Genomic DNA, 15,423 nt, shown 5'->3' with positions numbered 1-15,423 from the left:
TGGTAATAATGAGATAATGCTTTGATTTCAATGAACAATATAAATGTGTTCTAGCAAGTTAGAAAACATTCTGCAGTTCAGGAAATGCTACCACTTTGGTTTCAAAGAGTTGGTCTTTTTTTTTTTTTTTTTTTTTTTTTAAGGATTAGAAAGAACTACACTCTAGAAATCCGTCTGTCCTGATGAGAACTCTGGGGACAGGGGGTGTACTTAAGTAGGGGAAAATTAAGGCATATTCTGCTTGCTGAGGAAGTATGCACTTGATTCCTCTTTTCCGGTGTCTTAAGCCAAGTTAAGCCAAGGGTTTGATTTGCAAAGTGCGGGAGAGGCTTGAGAGAGGAGACTTGTTCGTTTCAGTGAATGGGCCACTCGACAGCCGTTATTTCTCCCGGGGGATGGTCCAGGTTCATGAAGGAGGGTGAGCTTTCTGATGGTTGGTTAGCTAGCCTCTGGGCCAGGCTGCCGCCCACCTGGCCGTCTGAAGAGAAATCGTTCATAGGATGGACAGGATGAGTTCATCGCCCAGGCTGTGAGTGCATGCTTCTGGCTTTACAGACGCACTCTCCGCTAACAGGAGGTGTACGGGGAACCCCAAGTGACCAGTCAAAAAATGTGAACCCGCACTAAGGCAAGACCTCGTATCGGCAACATCAGACACAACATAGAAATCAGAGAAGAGCTACTGTCCAGCCGTTTTAACCACCAATACCCATTTATTTTAATGGAAAAAAAAAATCTCTGCATTCTATATGCTCCAAAAAGACTTACTATTGAAACAAATACAATATATGGAACTCTATCTGCATAATTTCACTACAATAAAGACAACAAAGGACTCCTACTTCCTATCGAAGGCGAACTGAAAAACACAGGTGCAAACGTAGATTGCGTAAGAAAGCGTGGGTGTGCATGTGTGTGCACGCGTGTGCGTGTGGTTAAAACCTTTAGTAAGCAACTGTATTAAAATATGCTAAGACACTTACCTTACCCTAGTTTGTGGCGAGCTCTAATAAGAAGCCACGGGCTGTCACTAGTTTCATCTGATAGAAAAATTTGGCGTGAGCTTGGATGGTTCTCTACAGTTTATCAACGAGAAGATCATCTTAGTACGGATTCTAGCTTTTCTCTTAGTTTTACATGCTCACAGAATAAAAATCAATTACTTCTCATACATAATGAACATCTTTTATTTTCAGGTTTGCAAACAACGGTAGTCGATTCACACAAAAGGGTACTTTTAAAACTACCTGTGTTTAGTCTATTTTACGCCTGTATATATGAAACAAACAGTGTGTATGTGCATAAAGGTATGTCTATACATGTGGGCATATATGTGTATACACGCGCTTCCTGCTGACTGCCTCCCGTGCACGTAGGACCCCCGCCACGAGACGTGCAATTGTACGTACATCGGGGAGAGAGAGAGATTCTCCGCCATGATCCGTGTCCTCGTAAGAATCCGTGGGACTGGATTCAGGACACGCACAAATGCAGACAGATGCCCACGAAATAATATTTGAGCCCTTTTCTTGGCGTTTGATGGTAAAGTTTGCTGCTCTGTTCCTCTCCGCTTTTTCTGAGGATCACGGCATACGATGGCAGTGAAAATTTGGTTGCAATCCTTTACTGGAGAGGAAGGACTTCTGTCTGTGCTCTCCCTCTCTGCAGACCTGCCTGGCTGGTCATGGCAGTGTTCGGACCGAACGGGACCGCGCAGGAGCGTCGGCTCTGGGGTCTGTACTAATGCTCAGCTTGATGCTGAGGCCCTGGGCGGGGGGGGGGGGGGGCAGCTGCATCACTTCCATCCTTTTTTTGTGTGTAACCTCTCAATATCAAAACTAGGCTCCTTCTGTAGAGTTTCTCTCTATAAATACTGTGTATATACACATACGGATACTCACACATGTACAAATACTAACCCACAGACGAAGCTGTATGTGTGGAAAGCTGACTAGCAACATGGCAACACATCAGAAAAAGTAGTCATTGTTCCTGCTCCCTGCTCCCAGAAGGTCAAGTTATACGCCATGATCTTTCAACGTTCAGGGAAATTCAGAAGATTCTGCTAATTAAAGGAGAAAGGAAGATTCTGCCAGAATGGTGAAGAACAGACCCGGTGGTATCGCAAAGAAAACAAAAATCTGGAACAATTGAGGCCTAGTTGTGAAGTTCGAGAGCCGTAAACTGCGATCTTCAGATTTGGATGGTTGTTTTTTCTCTTTTTCTTTTTCTTTTTCCCGTTGCTATGGAAACGTGGTAGTCAAGCTTCGGATGTCAGGAGTTCTCACAGACCTGAATGGAAAAGATTCAGAGAGAAGTCAAGGAATATCGCAACTTGATTGAAAACGTTTTAGCTAAATGTGAGATAAATGGCTGATAAGAGGTGATAAACACATTCATAAACACGGCACTGCCTTGGGGAACTTTTTTCTTAGGTTTAATATTCCAAGAGAGAAGGGATAGCTCTGGTGGTTTATGTCTTAAAAAGCAAGATCTGTCTGAAAACGCCAATGCCAAGCCCTTCATCTCAGACTGACCAGCGGTGACTATCTCTGCGACGTTGAGCCCTGTCCCTTGCGCCTTAGCCCAGAACCTGGATGTCTTAGGGACAAGACATCCTTGGTCACAGAGAAGAGTGAGAGAGCTGTTAGTGGTTCTGCAGACACGGCGTATGACTCCTGTGGCTGTGGTAACAAAAGACCACTTAGTGCTTAGAGCTTAGTGGCTCGAAATACCAAAACTTAGTCTCTTACAGTCCTGGAAGTCGGAAGTCCAAAATGCGTCTTAGAGGGCTAGAGTCAAGGTGTTGGCCAAGCCGTGTTCCTTTTGGGGGCTCCAGCAGAGAAGCCACTTCCTTGCCCTTTCCAGCTTCCAGAAGCCCCCCTGTATTTGGCTCATGACCCCTTCCTCCAGCTTCACGGCCTGGACTGTCTCATCCGAGAGTACCGTTGTCACCAAAACTGTGGTTATTCTCTAAGATGTAGACCAGCCTGGGTCTCCCCTCTGCCTGATAATAACACGAGCTTGGTTCTCTGCTGTTTTTGCTTTATTATTATTATAATATCTTGGGTTTGTACAGGGGAATGGTACCGCTAAAACTCGTGATATAATCAAAGAAATAAAAATGTGTAAAGGTCAACCTACGATAGAAGTGTAGTTCCTGCTGGAATGAACCGATAGCTAGAATATAATAGGTTAATTCCATAAAGCTTGGGCCCTTTCATTCAAAACGTGCCGAGGAGCTGATTGGGGTATAAAACACACCTAATTCTGTACCCCGTTGCTTTCAGAGGCTAATCCTATCATTTATCTGCTTGGAAAATTTAAAACAGCTTCTCTACAACCAGATAAAAGTCTTTGTAATGTGACTCAAATATAAGCAAGACGATCCCGAGAAAGTTAAGGCTGTTTTAATAACACTAATTCGGGCGCAGTTTTTGGATGTTACTTCCTACACCCAGGATATTTACATTGTTTGACGGGTGAGTTTCTTTGCAGTTAGGCATCTCCCAAACTCATTTAATTTCCCTTTTTGGCTGGCTCTTTCACTGTCCTTGCCACCATTATCTTAAACTCCAGTTACTCAGGCTGTAGCAAATGGTATTTGCAGATTCACCCACGTTTGAAGAAAGACTCGAAAGGAACAGATTAAATGGCATCCTGAATTTTATTTAAAAATATTTTCCAGTGTGGTACCATGGCTTAAAATAATTTTGGTCATTGAGGACCAAAAAAATGTGGCTGAATAAAACCCACTAGGAACACCTGGGTGACTCAGTCAGTGAAGCGTCTGACTTCAGCTCAGGTCATGATCTCACGGTTCGTGAGTTCAAGCCCCGCATTGGGGTCTGTGCTGACAGCTCAGAGCCTGGAGCCTGCTTCGGATTCTGTCTCCCTCTCTTTCTGCCCCTTCCCCGCTTGCTCTCTGTCTCTGTCTCAAAAATAAACAAACATTAAATGTTTTGTTTTGTTTTTTTTTTTTTAAACCTCACTTAATTAAACAAGTCTTCACTCACGGTTCAAATGAATTTAGAATGTCACATGAAGGGTCCTACCTCTGAGGACTGTTCACTTGATTACATGAGATAGTCTACACAATTTATGTGAAGCTCTTGGCTTTGTTTGTGGGTGGCACTTAGAAGCCCTAGGAGGTCCACTGTCACTGTCCATGGAGCCCACCGCTTTGAGGGACCACAGATCCTCTGCAAAGATGACTCAGAACCACCTGGGGGCAGAGGACAGCCTGCTTCATCTGGGTTTGGTGTTTCCCCAGGCCCTGTCTCTGCCCATAACACATGTCACCATAAAAAGGAACAAAATATTGATGCACTCAACGACACGGACTGTACGATTCCACTTATAGAAAATTCCAGAAAAGGCAAGAAAGCACTCAGAGAAGGCAGATCAATGGGGGTCTGGATTCAGGGGAGGGGATCAAGAACAAAGGGCATAAAGAAGCCAGCCGGACCTTGGTTGTTGGTGTGGCTACACCAAAACTCATCCAACTGTACCCTTAAAATGGGTGAATTTTATAGAATCCAAGGAACACCTTAACACAAAGCATTAGAATGAAAAGTATTGTCAGTGGCCGTTTTGCTCATCTTGGTCACGTCTTTCAACTTCTTCACTGTGATCGAGATTACAGTTCAATTCCCCCTCCTTGCCAAAGAAGAGACATTTCATTTTGGTACTTGCTAATACGGTTCACCTGAACTGTCTTTTTATGTTCTTGCTATTGCTGATTAATTAAGCCTAAAACAATGTTCAAGAGGCTTTGAGGATGATATGCTTCCCTGGAGTTGCCTGTGGCACACGACACAGAGCCCTGCGAACCGCCCCCCAGACATAGGCTAGTAGAGACGCGAGCTTGCCTCATCGGGAGGGTCCTAGGGGGAGCATTTAAGCATCTCTTCGGGACCATCAACAGATACCTTCAACAACAAGAATGGCAGTAAAATTAATTTCATTTACATTTTTTACTACTTTCCACGTCATTAGTTTTTTTTTCCTTCAGTTTTAGCTGTCAAAGACGAAAGTGCAGACCTCTCGGTTCACTTCTCGTTGCGATAAAGCCTTCTATGGTATCATAAGAAGGTGAAATGTTTTCATTACTTTTCTTCCATGAGGAGGCGGTCTAATGGTGGAAGCTGGCCTCACTGCTTACTGACCCGGGGAACTTTCAGAGCACCTTCTCATCTATAAAATCTCTAGGCCAAGGAAGGAGACAAAAAAGCCACGGAACATCAGGATGTTTGGTTAATGCTAGTCTACCTGGATCCGAATATCATTTGAGGAGAGGAGAAAAAAAAATATCCCCCGCCACGTTGTATGCTGAGCTCACTGCAGTTTTATGAGCAATGCTGTAATGGAGGTGTTCGCACACTTTTCCTGTAAGGGGCCAGATGGTAAATATCTCCACTCTGCAGGCCACACAGCCTCTGTGGCACCTGCCCAACTCTGCCGTGTTGTAGCAGCAGGCAGGCGACGTGTAAGTGAACGGCTATGGCTGTGTTCCAATAAAACTTTATTTACAAAAACAGGAACTGGGCCACGTTTGACCCTTGGACAGTAGTTTGCCGACTCCTGATTCAAAGAAACATCAAGCAGAGTCTACCAGATCCCGAAATTCTTTCAAGGACTATGGCTGAGGCAGGAAGTTATTACCCTTGCACTTTATAATCTAGTTGAGTGCTTGTAGACAACCCCCCCCCCCCACCACCTCCACCTAACTTAGTGTTTTAGGCCCATTTCTGTGCAGTCTCTTGTCAGTATCATGTTAATAGCTACACAGGTGGGTTGGCCACTTTGAGTTCTGCTCTTACGAAAGAGTGGCACGCCCCACGGTTACTTATTCCTGCTAGCTCTAACCCAGCTCCTCAGACATCTTATTAGCAAAGTCCTTGTCAGGAAGAACCTCTCCGGCTAGGTATATAATACCACAAGAACCATTATATTTGGCAGGCTCTAATTAAGTGAACAGTATTAAATAACCTTATGCCTTTAATATAGGGACAGACGGAGATTCTTTCTGAAGTCAAGCAGGTGAGGGTTAATACCTGTTCTTGACTCTTTTTTGGGCTGATACTACCCGGGTTGTGCAAAACATCAGAGGGCTAACCGAGTACCTTTCTAGCTGTGGAGAAAGATTCAGAGGTCCCTTCTGAGGATGATTTTGACGTGACCTCCAGGGGCCTCACCGACAGTGGGGAGGCTGCGTGCTGCGAGGTAGGACGGCTCTTTTTGTGAGAACAAACAGCACACCTGACATTTCATAGTACGCATGCATCTGTCTTTTCTCGATGACACTGTTTTGGGTACAAAATGAACATGAGTTCTGGGGCACCTGGGTGGCTCCGTTGGTTGAGTGTCCGACTTCGGCTCAGGTCACGATGTCACAGTTCATGGATTCGAGCCCCACCTCGGGCTCTGTGCTGACAGCTCGGAGCCTGGAGCCTGCTTCGGATTCCGTGTCTCCCTCTCTCTCTGCCCTTCCCCTGCTTGCAGTCTGTCTCTCTCTCAAAAATAAATAAACATTCAAAAAAAATTTAAAAAAATGAACGTGAGTTCCTTAGGAGTTACCTGGCAATTCTGCCTTGGAGTTGTTGTGATCCTAGCGGTCAGCTGAGAGAAAAGTGGGCAATCTTTGGGGACCTGCTCACCAATGGCCTCTGTAGGCCTTGAGTTTCTAAAGTAGGGGGCCCAGGAAAATTCCTTGTTGATAAGAAGAAAGTACTGCCCCATTATTTATATTCCTTTTAATCTACACAAATAGGTTAAGTTGTACTGATTTTTATATATGGATTGGGAGTAGCAGGCACGTGCATTTAGTATTAAAAATATTGTATAAATATATGCAAACACTAGGTCTGTGTGGAGGCCACTGTCACCTTGGATGTGGGTTCCACAGGCTGGATGGGCCTGGGAATGTGTATTTCAACAAGCACAGGTAGGAAGTCTCCATTTTATGTTTTTTAAGAAAAGTTTTTTTTAATGTTCATTTCTGAGAGTGCGAGCAAAGGAGGTACAGAGAGAGAGAGGGAGACACAGAACCCAAGGCAGGCTCCAGGCTCTGAGCTGTCAGCACAGAGCCCGACGTGAGGCTTGAACTCACAGATCATGAGATCACGCCCTGGGCCGAAGTCAGACGTTTAACCGACTGGGCCACCCAGGAGCCCCCAGACGCTTTGTAAGCGGGTTCTTGCAAACCAGGGGCGAGCTATGATGTTAAAACAGCCATCAGGAAACAGCTGCGGATATTTCCTGGGCTGTGCTGAGTCTGAAAGAACGTTCCCAACTCTCCCAAGCAGAGAAGCCAATGGCATCAAACCCGCCTCCCTCACCCTTAGAGCCTTAAAACAGGACGGGATGGGATGACCACAGCAGGTGACATCACTGAGTTCTCGGGTCACAGCTAACATGTACCAGAACTCCCCACCCTTTCTGGGACCTGGGTTCCATCCTGTTCAGAACGAAAAAGCGATTCTGTTTTCTCAATAAGGCTTTAATTTCTCCTCCCAACTGGACACAGTGCTTAAAGTGGCGGATCGCCCACACTCTCCAGAGCCACTTGGGCTTTCCTATCCTTACTCTTCTTTTCCTTCCTGACCAGATGCAGAGAGGTCGCTTTTACTCTCTCCCGTCTGCTTTGGGCCTTTCCCCACTTTGGCCATTCCTTGTGGGGCTTTAAAAAAATTTATCTATTTTTAGAGAGAGAGAGAAAGAGAATGAACTGGGGAAGGGCAGAAAGAGAGGGAGAGAGAGAATCCCAAGGAGGTTCTATCAGCACAGAGCCCGACATGGGGCTTGAACCCACGAGCCGTGAGATCATGACCTGAGAGGAAACCAAGAGTCAGACGCTTAACCGGCTGAGCCACCCAGGCGGCCCTCCGCGTGGGGCTTTTACTGTTTTGCCCCACACCTCTCTCTGCGGACTCACTGTGGTCCATGTGGTCCCGCTTCCAGGTGGCAGGCGTGCTCCCCGTGGGCCTGCCGTGCTTACCCAGAAGGCCCTGTTTGACCATCAGGCTCTTCTGACCTGCCGTTGGACCTAAACCCCACTTCTAAGGGCCGGTGTCTCTCTCCATGATGACTCTGTCGATCTTGGCTGCCGTGTCACAGTCACGGGCGGAGATCCCTGCTGCGGCCACTGATGCATAGCCGTGCAGGCTGCTTCCCCTTGGTGGTGATGACCGCCACCTCCTGACTGACTGTGACGCCGTCCTCAGATCGGAGGGCACCTGCACGTGTGATCTGTGCCCCACGGCAGAGTGCCCTCCTCGCCTCGTCTTTCACAAGCGGCCGTTCATGAGAAGGCAGCGGGTTTTCCAGAGCGTAAATGGCTCACTGCACGTGGCTCTCATCGTTGTCATTGTCATACTCCATTGTCACCAGAGTACGAACCCCCCAAAGTTCCCGCATCTGACCCCCCATTCCCAACAACAAACCCAGCTGCACACACAGCATCCGAATATAGGTGCCGGCCTCACAACTCACCTAAGCGATTCCTCGTCTTTCAGGATGATGTGCTATCAGCTGGCTCTCGTGTTTGGTCCACACTCGGAGCTGCCCCTTCACTGCAGCAGGCAGCGGCGGTGGCTGGAATAAGGCGCCTGTCAGAGTTCCTGGGGCCCCAGAAGGTTGAGTCCCCCCCTCCAACAGCATCGGGTAGCTGGACAATTCCCACACACTCTGTCTGCACAATGTCGGGATTCCTCCCCCCCCTTTTTTTCCCCCTTCCCCTAACCCCATGGTCTTCTGTTAAGTTCCTCAGGATCCACATAAGAGTGAAAACATATGGTATCTGTCTTTCTCTGTATGGCTTATTTCACTTAGCATCACACTCTCCAGTTCCATCCACGTGGTACAAAAGGCCAGATTGCATTCTTTCTCATTGCCACGTAGTATTCCATTGTGTATATAAACCACAATTTCTTTATCCATTCATCAGTTGATGGACACTTAGGCTCTTTCCATATTTGGCTATTGTTGAAAGTGCTGCTCTAAACATTGGGGTCCAAGTGCCCCTATGCCTCAGCACTCCTGTATCCCTTGGGTAAATTCCTAGCAGTGCTATTGCTGGGTCATAGGGTAGATCTAGTTTTAATTTTCTGAGGAACCTCCACACTGTTTTCCAGAGCGGCTGCACCAATTTGCATTCCCACCAACAGTGCAAGAGGGTTCCCGCTTCTACACAGCCTCGCCAGCATCTATAGTCTCCTGATTTGTTCATTTTGGCCACTCTGACTGGCGTGAGGTGATATCTGAGTGTGGTTTTGATTTGTATTTCCCTGATGAGGAGCGACGTTGAGCATCTTTTCATGTGCCTGTTGGCCATCCGGATGTCTTCTTTAGAGAAGTGTCTATTGATGTTTTCTGCCCATTTCTTCACTGGGTTATTTGTTTTTTGGCTGTGGAGTTTGGTGAGTTCTTTATGGATTTTGGATACTAGCCCTTTGTCCGATATGTCATTTGCAAATATCTTTTCCCATTCCGTGGGTTGCCTTTTAGTTTTGTTGATTGCTTCCTTTGCAGTGCAGAAGCTTTTTATCTTCATGAGGTCCCAGTAGTTCATTTTTGCTTTTAATTCCCTTGTCTTTGGAGATGTGTCAAGTAAGAAATTGCTGAGACTGAGGTCAGAGATGTTTTTTCCTGCTTTCTCCTCTAGGGTTTTGATGGTTTCCTGTCTCACATTCAGGTCCTTCATCCATTTTGAGTTTATTTTTGTGAATGGTGTGAGAAAGTGGTCTAGTTTCATTCTTGTTCATGTTGCTGTTCAGCTCTCCCAGCACCACTTGTTAAAGAGATCGTCTTTTTTCCACTGGATATTCTTTCCTGCTTTGTCAAAGATTAGTTGGCCATACTCTTGTGGGTCTAGTTCCGGGGTTTCTATTCTATTCCATTGGTCTATGTATCTGTTGTTGTGCCAATATCATGCTGTCTTGATGGTTACAGCTTTGTAGTTGAGGCTAAAGTCTGGGATTGTGATGCCTCCCGCTTTGGTCTTCTTCAATGTTACTTTGGCTATTCGGGGTCTTTTGTGGTTCCATACAAATTTTAGGATTGCTCCAAAACATTTTTTTAAACATTTATTTTATTTTTGAGAGAGAGACAGAGCATAAGTCAGGGAGAGGCACGGAATCCAAAGCAGGCTCCAGGCTCGGAGCTGTCAGCACAGAGCCCGACACGGGGCTCAAACTCACGAACCGTGAGATCATGACCTGAGCCGAAGTCGGACACTTAACCAATTGAGCCCCCCAGGCACCCCGGAAGTCTCCATTTTAAAACCCCCCTGGCAGTCTAGAGTAGCTGATGAGTGAACAGCATCCTGCCATGTGCCTTGGTTCTTCAAAGCAACGTCATCGAGAGTCAGGCTTTGCTATCGTGTAACTGGGTTTATGGCGGGTGATGTGTGTGAGTGGCCACTCAATTATTTTCTCTCCTCTCTGTGTACACACCCACATGCATCCACACAACACTTTTTTCTTTACGATCACATGAGAACTACTCCTTGCTAGTTTATCCAGGCTCTGCTAGATGTGAGTTCCAATTCTGCCTCGAAACCAGACCCAGCGCGGGGCTTGCCGTCTGTCTAGCACTCCCTTGAAGAGCTGGTGGAAAACAGATTCCAGATTACTTCAATAGCATCGATCGTCGAAGGGCACTGTAAACAATCATCGCGTGTCTGCTGATCGAGGAGTACACTCCACAGGATTCATCCGACGGATCCTGTCTAGCAGTTGGAATGAATGCACTAGGGCAGGGGTGACTATGGCCGTTGGGCCACAGTGTGTTTGCGTGGCTCTTGAGCTAAGACTGTGTCTCAAACTTTTGTTGTGCCTGGCCGGCTCAGTTGGTTAAGCAGTGGACTCTTGGTTTCGGCCGCGGTCACGATCTCGTGGCTTGTGGGTTTGAGCCCCATGTTGGGCTCTGCGTGGATACTTGGAGCCTGCTTGGGATTTTCCTTCTCTGCCTCTCTCTGCACCTCCGATGTGTGCACGTGCTCTCTCTCTCTGCCCCTTCTGGGATGCTCTGTCTCTCAAAATAAATACGCTCTAAAAAATGTTTTTCACTCTTTTAAAAAGCGGTAAAAAACAAAATAACAACAACAAAAGAGTAAGTGACAAAGATCTGATGTGGTCCACAGAGCCCAAAACATTTGCCGCCCAGCCCTTTGTGGTAAAAGTGTGCCAACCCCCAAACGAGACTAACGTAGATGGATCTTGGAAAGGTAATGTGGGGAGGAACAAAGGCAAGTCACAGAACATTGTGCTCAGTATAATATGAATTACATAAGGTTTTACAAACTGCACAAAATAGAACTATAAGTGGGGTATGTGTGTGTGTGTGTGTATGTGTGTGTGTGTGTGTGTGTGTGTGTGTGTAGTAAATGTATAAACTAACATCTGGACACACTCTAAGTCAAGATAGTATTTTCTCTGGGGAGAGAGAATAGGAAACGAAACTGGGGAGAAAAAAAGGGGATTTCACCTTTACCTGTAATACTTTATTTCTTGAATAAAAAGGAAGAAGAAAGAAGAAAAGAAAAAAGAAGAAAAGAAAGAGAATATATTTTCTTCCTTCCTTCCTTCCTTCCTTCCTTCCTTCCTTCCTTCCTTCCTTCCTTCTTTCCTTCCTTCTTTCCATCCATCCATCCACATGTCCATCCATCCATCCATCCATATATCCATCCATATATCCATCCATCCATCCATCCACCCATATGTCCATCCATCCATCCATATATCCATCCATATATCCATCTGTCTGTCCATCCATCCATCCATCCATCTATCCAATGAGACACTTCTCATTGTAAGATGTTCTCCTTGGTTCTGCCTCCAGGATGCTGGCTCAGCACAGAGCTTTATACAGAGTAAATGTCTGATGTTGGAATGTGTAACTTCCTGTTGACCCCACTTACCACTGTCACCAGGATGTAGTAACTTCTGGGGCTTTTTTTCCTAATCATCAATTTCTCAAGTTCCTAATTCACAACCACCTGATAACTTCCTCCAAATATAAATACCAGAGCCCAAGTGGATCTGAATGGCATTACCTGTATGTGAATGATTGCTAAGGTTTATGTTGGAGAGTGTTCCATGCAAAGGAAATATTTGATACATGCATCTATTCATTTAATGCTCACATTTATATTACTTGGCCAAACAATTCATTTGTTTAAAATAATACATCATTATAGTGCAGAGATTACCACCAGTCAGTGAAAATATGCGTGCAATATGCATTTCTCTACTTTCCTACGGCCCAGGCTCCATCCATGAATTCTCATGACTGCTCTTAAAAAGGCACGATACCTACTTTAACCTTGCAAAAGATAATTCGGCACACTGCAGAGAGGGATGAGGCCCTGCCGGACCAAAGACCTAACGCGGCGCATTCTTATCAGCCCAAGTTCAGTGGCACTGGCAGGAAGTTTTTCCCATCACCCGGTCTGTGGGTTACACTGAGCGTCTTCACACATTTCCTTGGAGTGGCTGGAACACTTTTACATGTAATACTTTCTATTATATGGACATAAACCAAGAACGAATGCTTCCTCTGGGATGAATCATGCTGACAGATATACGGGAAGCAGTGGCTTTGGGGAAGTTACGTTTTCGTACTTGTGTGCGCCCTGGATTCGGGCTACTTACAAGCCAAACTGAAGAGAGAGGCGAGCAGGACCGAGGTCGCGCTGAAGTGCAGGGCCCCCGCCGCGTTGCAGTCCACTTTGGAGTTCTTGCAGGAGCATACTTGTATCCTGAGGTCTGTGACGTTCGTCATGGGCGGTTTCCCTGAGTCAGTCACCATGATGGGCAGGTGGTAGTTGGCTTTGTTCAGGTTTTGGAGGAGGCTTACCAGGGCGTGCGTATCTGTGGGGACCAGAGGACCTTTGTGAGAGAGGGTTAGACTTCCCCGAATAAAAGAGTCAGGTTTTGGTGACTAAAACCACACCAAACAGGCATTGCATGTTGGTTTATAACCCTGGGAGTGTTTAAACTTAAATTCATTTGGGCACCTGGGTGGCTCAGTCGGTTAAGCGTCCAACTTCAGCTGAGGTCATGATCTCACGGTCTGTGGGTTCGAGCCCCGCATTGGGCTCTGTGCTGACACCTCAGCGCCTGGGGCCTGCTTCGGATTCTGTGTCTCCTTCGCTCTCTGTCCCTCCCCTACTAACGTTCTGTCTCTCCATCTCTCTCAAAAATGAATAAACATTAAAAAAAAATTTTTAAACTTAAATTCATTAATAGCAAATAAAAATCCAGATTTGGTTTTTCAGGTGTGCCAGCCACATCTCAAGTGTCCAGCAACCACATGTCGCGAGTGGCCACAGCGTCGGGCAGCGTCGCATAGAACATTCCACCGCCAAGAAGTCCTGTGGCTCAGTGCTATTATACTCTGTTTCAAAGGGACCCATTTTGTGGAGCTGACTGCATACCACGAACTGCCCCCTGCAAATTTATGATACCGATAAAGCCATCTTTGCAAAGATCACATTCAACATCTAAACAAACTGATGTAAAAATCCACTCTCACATCATTACACCCTGCATCTTAAATACATACAATTTTTATTTGTCAGCTCTACTCTAATAGAGCTGGAACAAAGAAAAAAAGACAAAAAAAAAAAAAAAGAAATAATCGGCTCAGAGCATTTTTACTTAAGAATCCAAGTTCAAATCATCAAAACAAATTCTTAGACCAAAAAAACCCCCCAAAACAAAACAAAAAAACCCCAAAACTACCCAAACTCAAACTATCCATTTACTCTAAATGTGGGCAGGACCCACATGTGTTGCCCTGGGGTTCTATAGTCTACGTCTTTATTAGCCCTCAGCCATAGCTCTGGATTTGGGTGGGAGCCCGCAGCATAAGGCTAGCACAGGGACTAAACTTTAGGCCCTTGTTTAGTGGGAATATGTGCTATGAGGCGGGCCTTGGGCGGCATGCAAAAATGGCCACCCCACATGGCCACTGTTTTTAGCCTCGGACTATTCTCTTTTCAAGTCAGTCAGATGACTGGGGATATATGTATATTACACACATATATATTATATATAACACACACATATATAATATATATAACATATATATTATATGTAACATATATAAAATATATATAAAAATATATTATTATAACACATATAAAATATAACATATATAACACATATATTATATGTAACATATATAACATTTATATATAACATATATAAAATTTATATATATAACATATATAACATTTATATATAACATATATATGACATATATATGTAACATATATTTAAAAATGTGTAACATACATATAACATATGTATTATATATATAACATATATGTATGTTATATACATTATATGTATGTTATATATAATATATATGTAACATATATATTATATGTATGTACACACACAATTTTTTTTGACTGCCTCTTTCTGGGCATGAACAGTGTTAGGTATTAAAAAAAAAAAACTAGGACAAGGGAAAGGACTGAGAAGTCTCCATCTCTTAAATAAAACCATGAGGAAGACTGAGCAATGACATGGAAGCAGAAACAGATGAAGTGTCATCCTGACCAGAAGGAGAAGCAGCAGAAATAACCGATGTACGTAGTCACCCCAGTGAGGAGGCAGGATAACGGAAGGAACATTCTCCCGTCTCCCTCGAGTGGACGAGACACTCGAAGAAGTTCCAGCTGGAACTTTCTGGAAAGAGCTGGTGATGGTTATTTAAATCCGCTACAGCCCCAAAAACTAGCAAAGGAGGCACCAGCCCCTCAAACAAGAGAAAGGTTGTTTTAATTAAAAATAATCAGTGTAACAGAACTCATTCCTTAAAAAAGCAATAAAATCGACAAACAGGCAAATGGAATCAATAACAAAAGGAAGGCACTAATAAAATGAGATATGAGATAAGGCCATTCAATGCATCCGAGATGTTTTAATAGAAAATTTTATGCGCAACTGTCCATTTCCAAAAGTTAATGAAATGCATAATTCCCCATCCCTCTCGAGAAGTCTACGGCTGGTGGATGAGGAGGGTACCCTGGCTGGGTCAGCTGCAGGAGAAGTTCACTACTGGAGACAGAGTGTGGGTCACATGCGTGGATCCTGGTTTTTTACTTCATTGCACAACCAGGGGAACTCGGTAGTGAGCTCACATTTGCCCCGGGGAGGGAAGCGGGCGAGGTGATGTGGATACAGGGAATGTACCTCGGTCAGCACCCTGGTGTTGCGGCCTTAGGAAGGCAGATGGGACATGTTGGGCCAAGTTCGGAATTCTGCCTTCCCACACGGAAAGACTGGTAGAAGGGACGGGGCTTGCATGTGTCATAAGTGAGGGACAGGACGGCTGGGCGGTGATATCGCGGTGGAACGTGAAAGCCACGGTTGTTGCAAAGACGAAGCTAATTTTGAGGAGGTCTGCAGG

At 45.1% G+C, this 15,423-nt stretch overlaps 1 protein-coding gene and 1 pseudogene across 5 annotated transcripts in view; both read right to left on the bottom strand.

Annotated features, from left to right (window-relative positions):
- Positions 1-2,225: 2,225 nt before the first annotated feature.
- LOC122234231 lies at positions 2,226-11,968 on the bottom strand (annotated as a pseudogene).
- Positions 2,226-15,423, bottom strand: part of CDH13 (cadherin 13) — a 1,026,978-nt gene continuing 1,013,780 nt past the window's right edge. For all 5 annotated transcript variants that reach the window (XM_007082828.3, XM_042969568.1, XM_042969569.1 and 2 more), the window contains 2 exons: positions 12,654-12,872; positions 2,226-2,292 (listed from right to left, as the gene is read on the bottom strand). In XM_007082828.3, coding sequence (XP_007082890.1) covers positions 2,285-2,292; positions 12,654-12,872 — 227 coding nt within the window. In that variant the 3' untranslated portion in view covers positions 2,226-2,284. The remainder of the gene's footprint in view (positions 2,293-12,653; positions 12,873-15,423) is intronic.

The sequence above is a fragment of the Panthera tigris genome, chromosome E2 (genome assembly GCF_018350195.1).
Source record: "Panthera tigris isolate Pti1 chromosome E2, P.tigris_Pti1_mat1.1, whole genome shotgun sequence".
In the NCBI taxonomy this organism is placed as follows: domain Eukaryota; kingdom Metazoa; phylum Chordata; class Mammalia; order Carnivora; family Felidae; genus Panthera; species Panthera tigris.
Note: the sequence above shows the minus strand (reverse complement) of the source record. Positions and strands in the feature narration are given on the sequence as shown.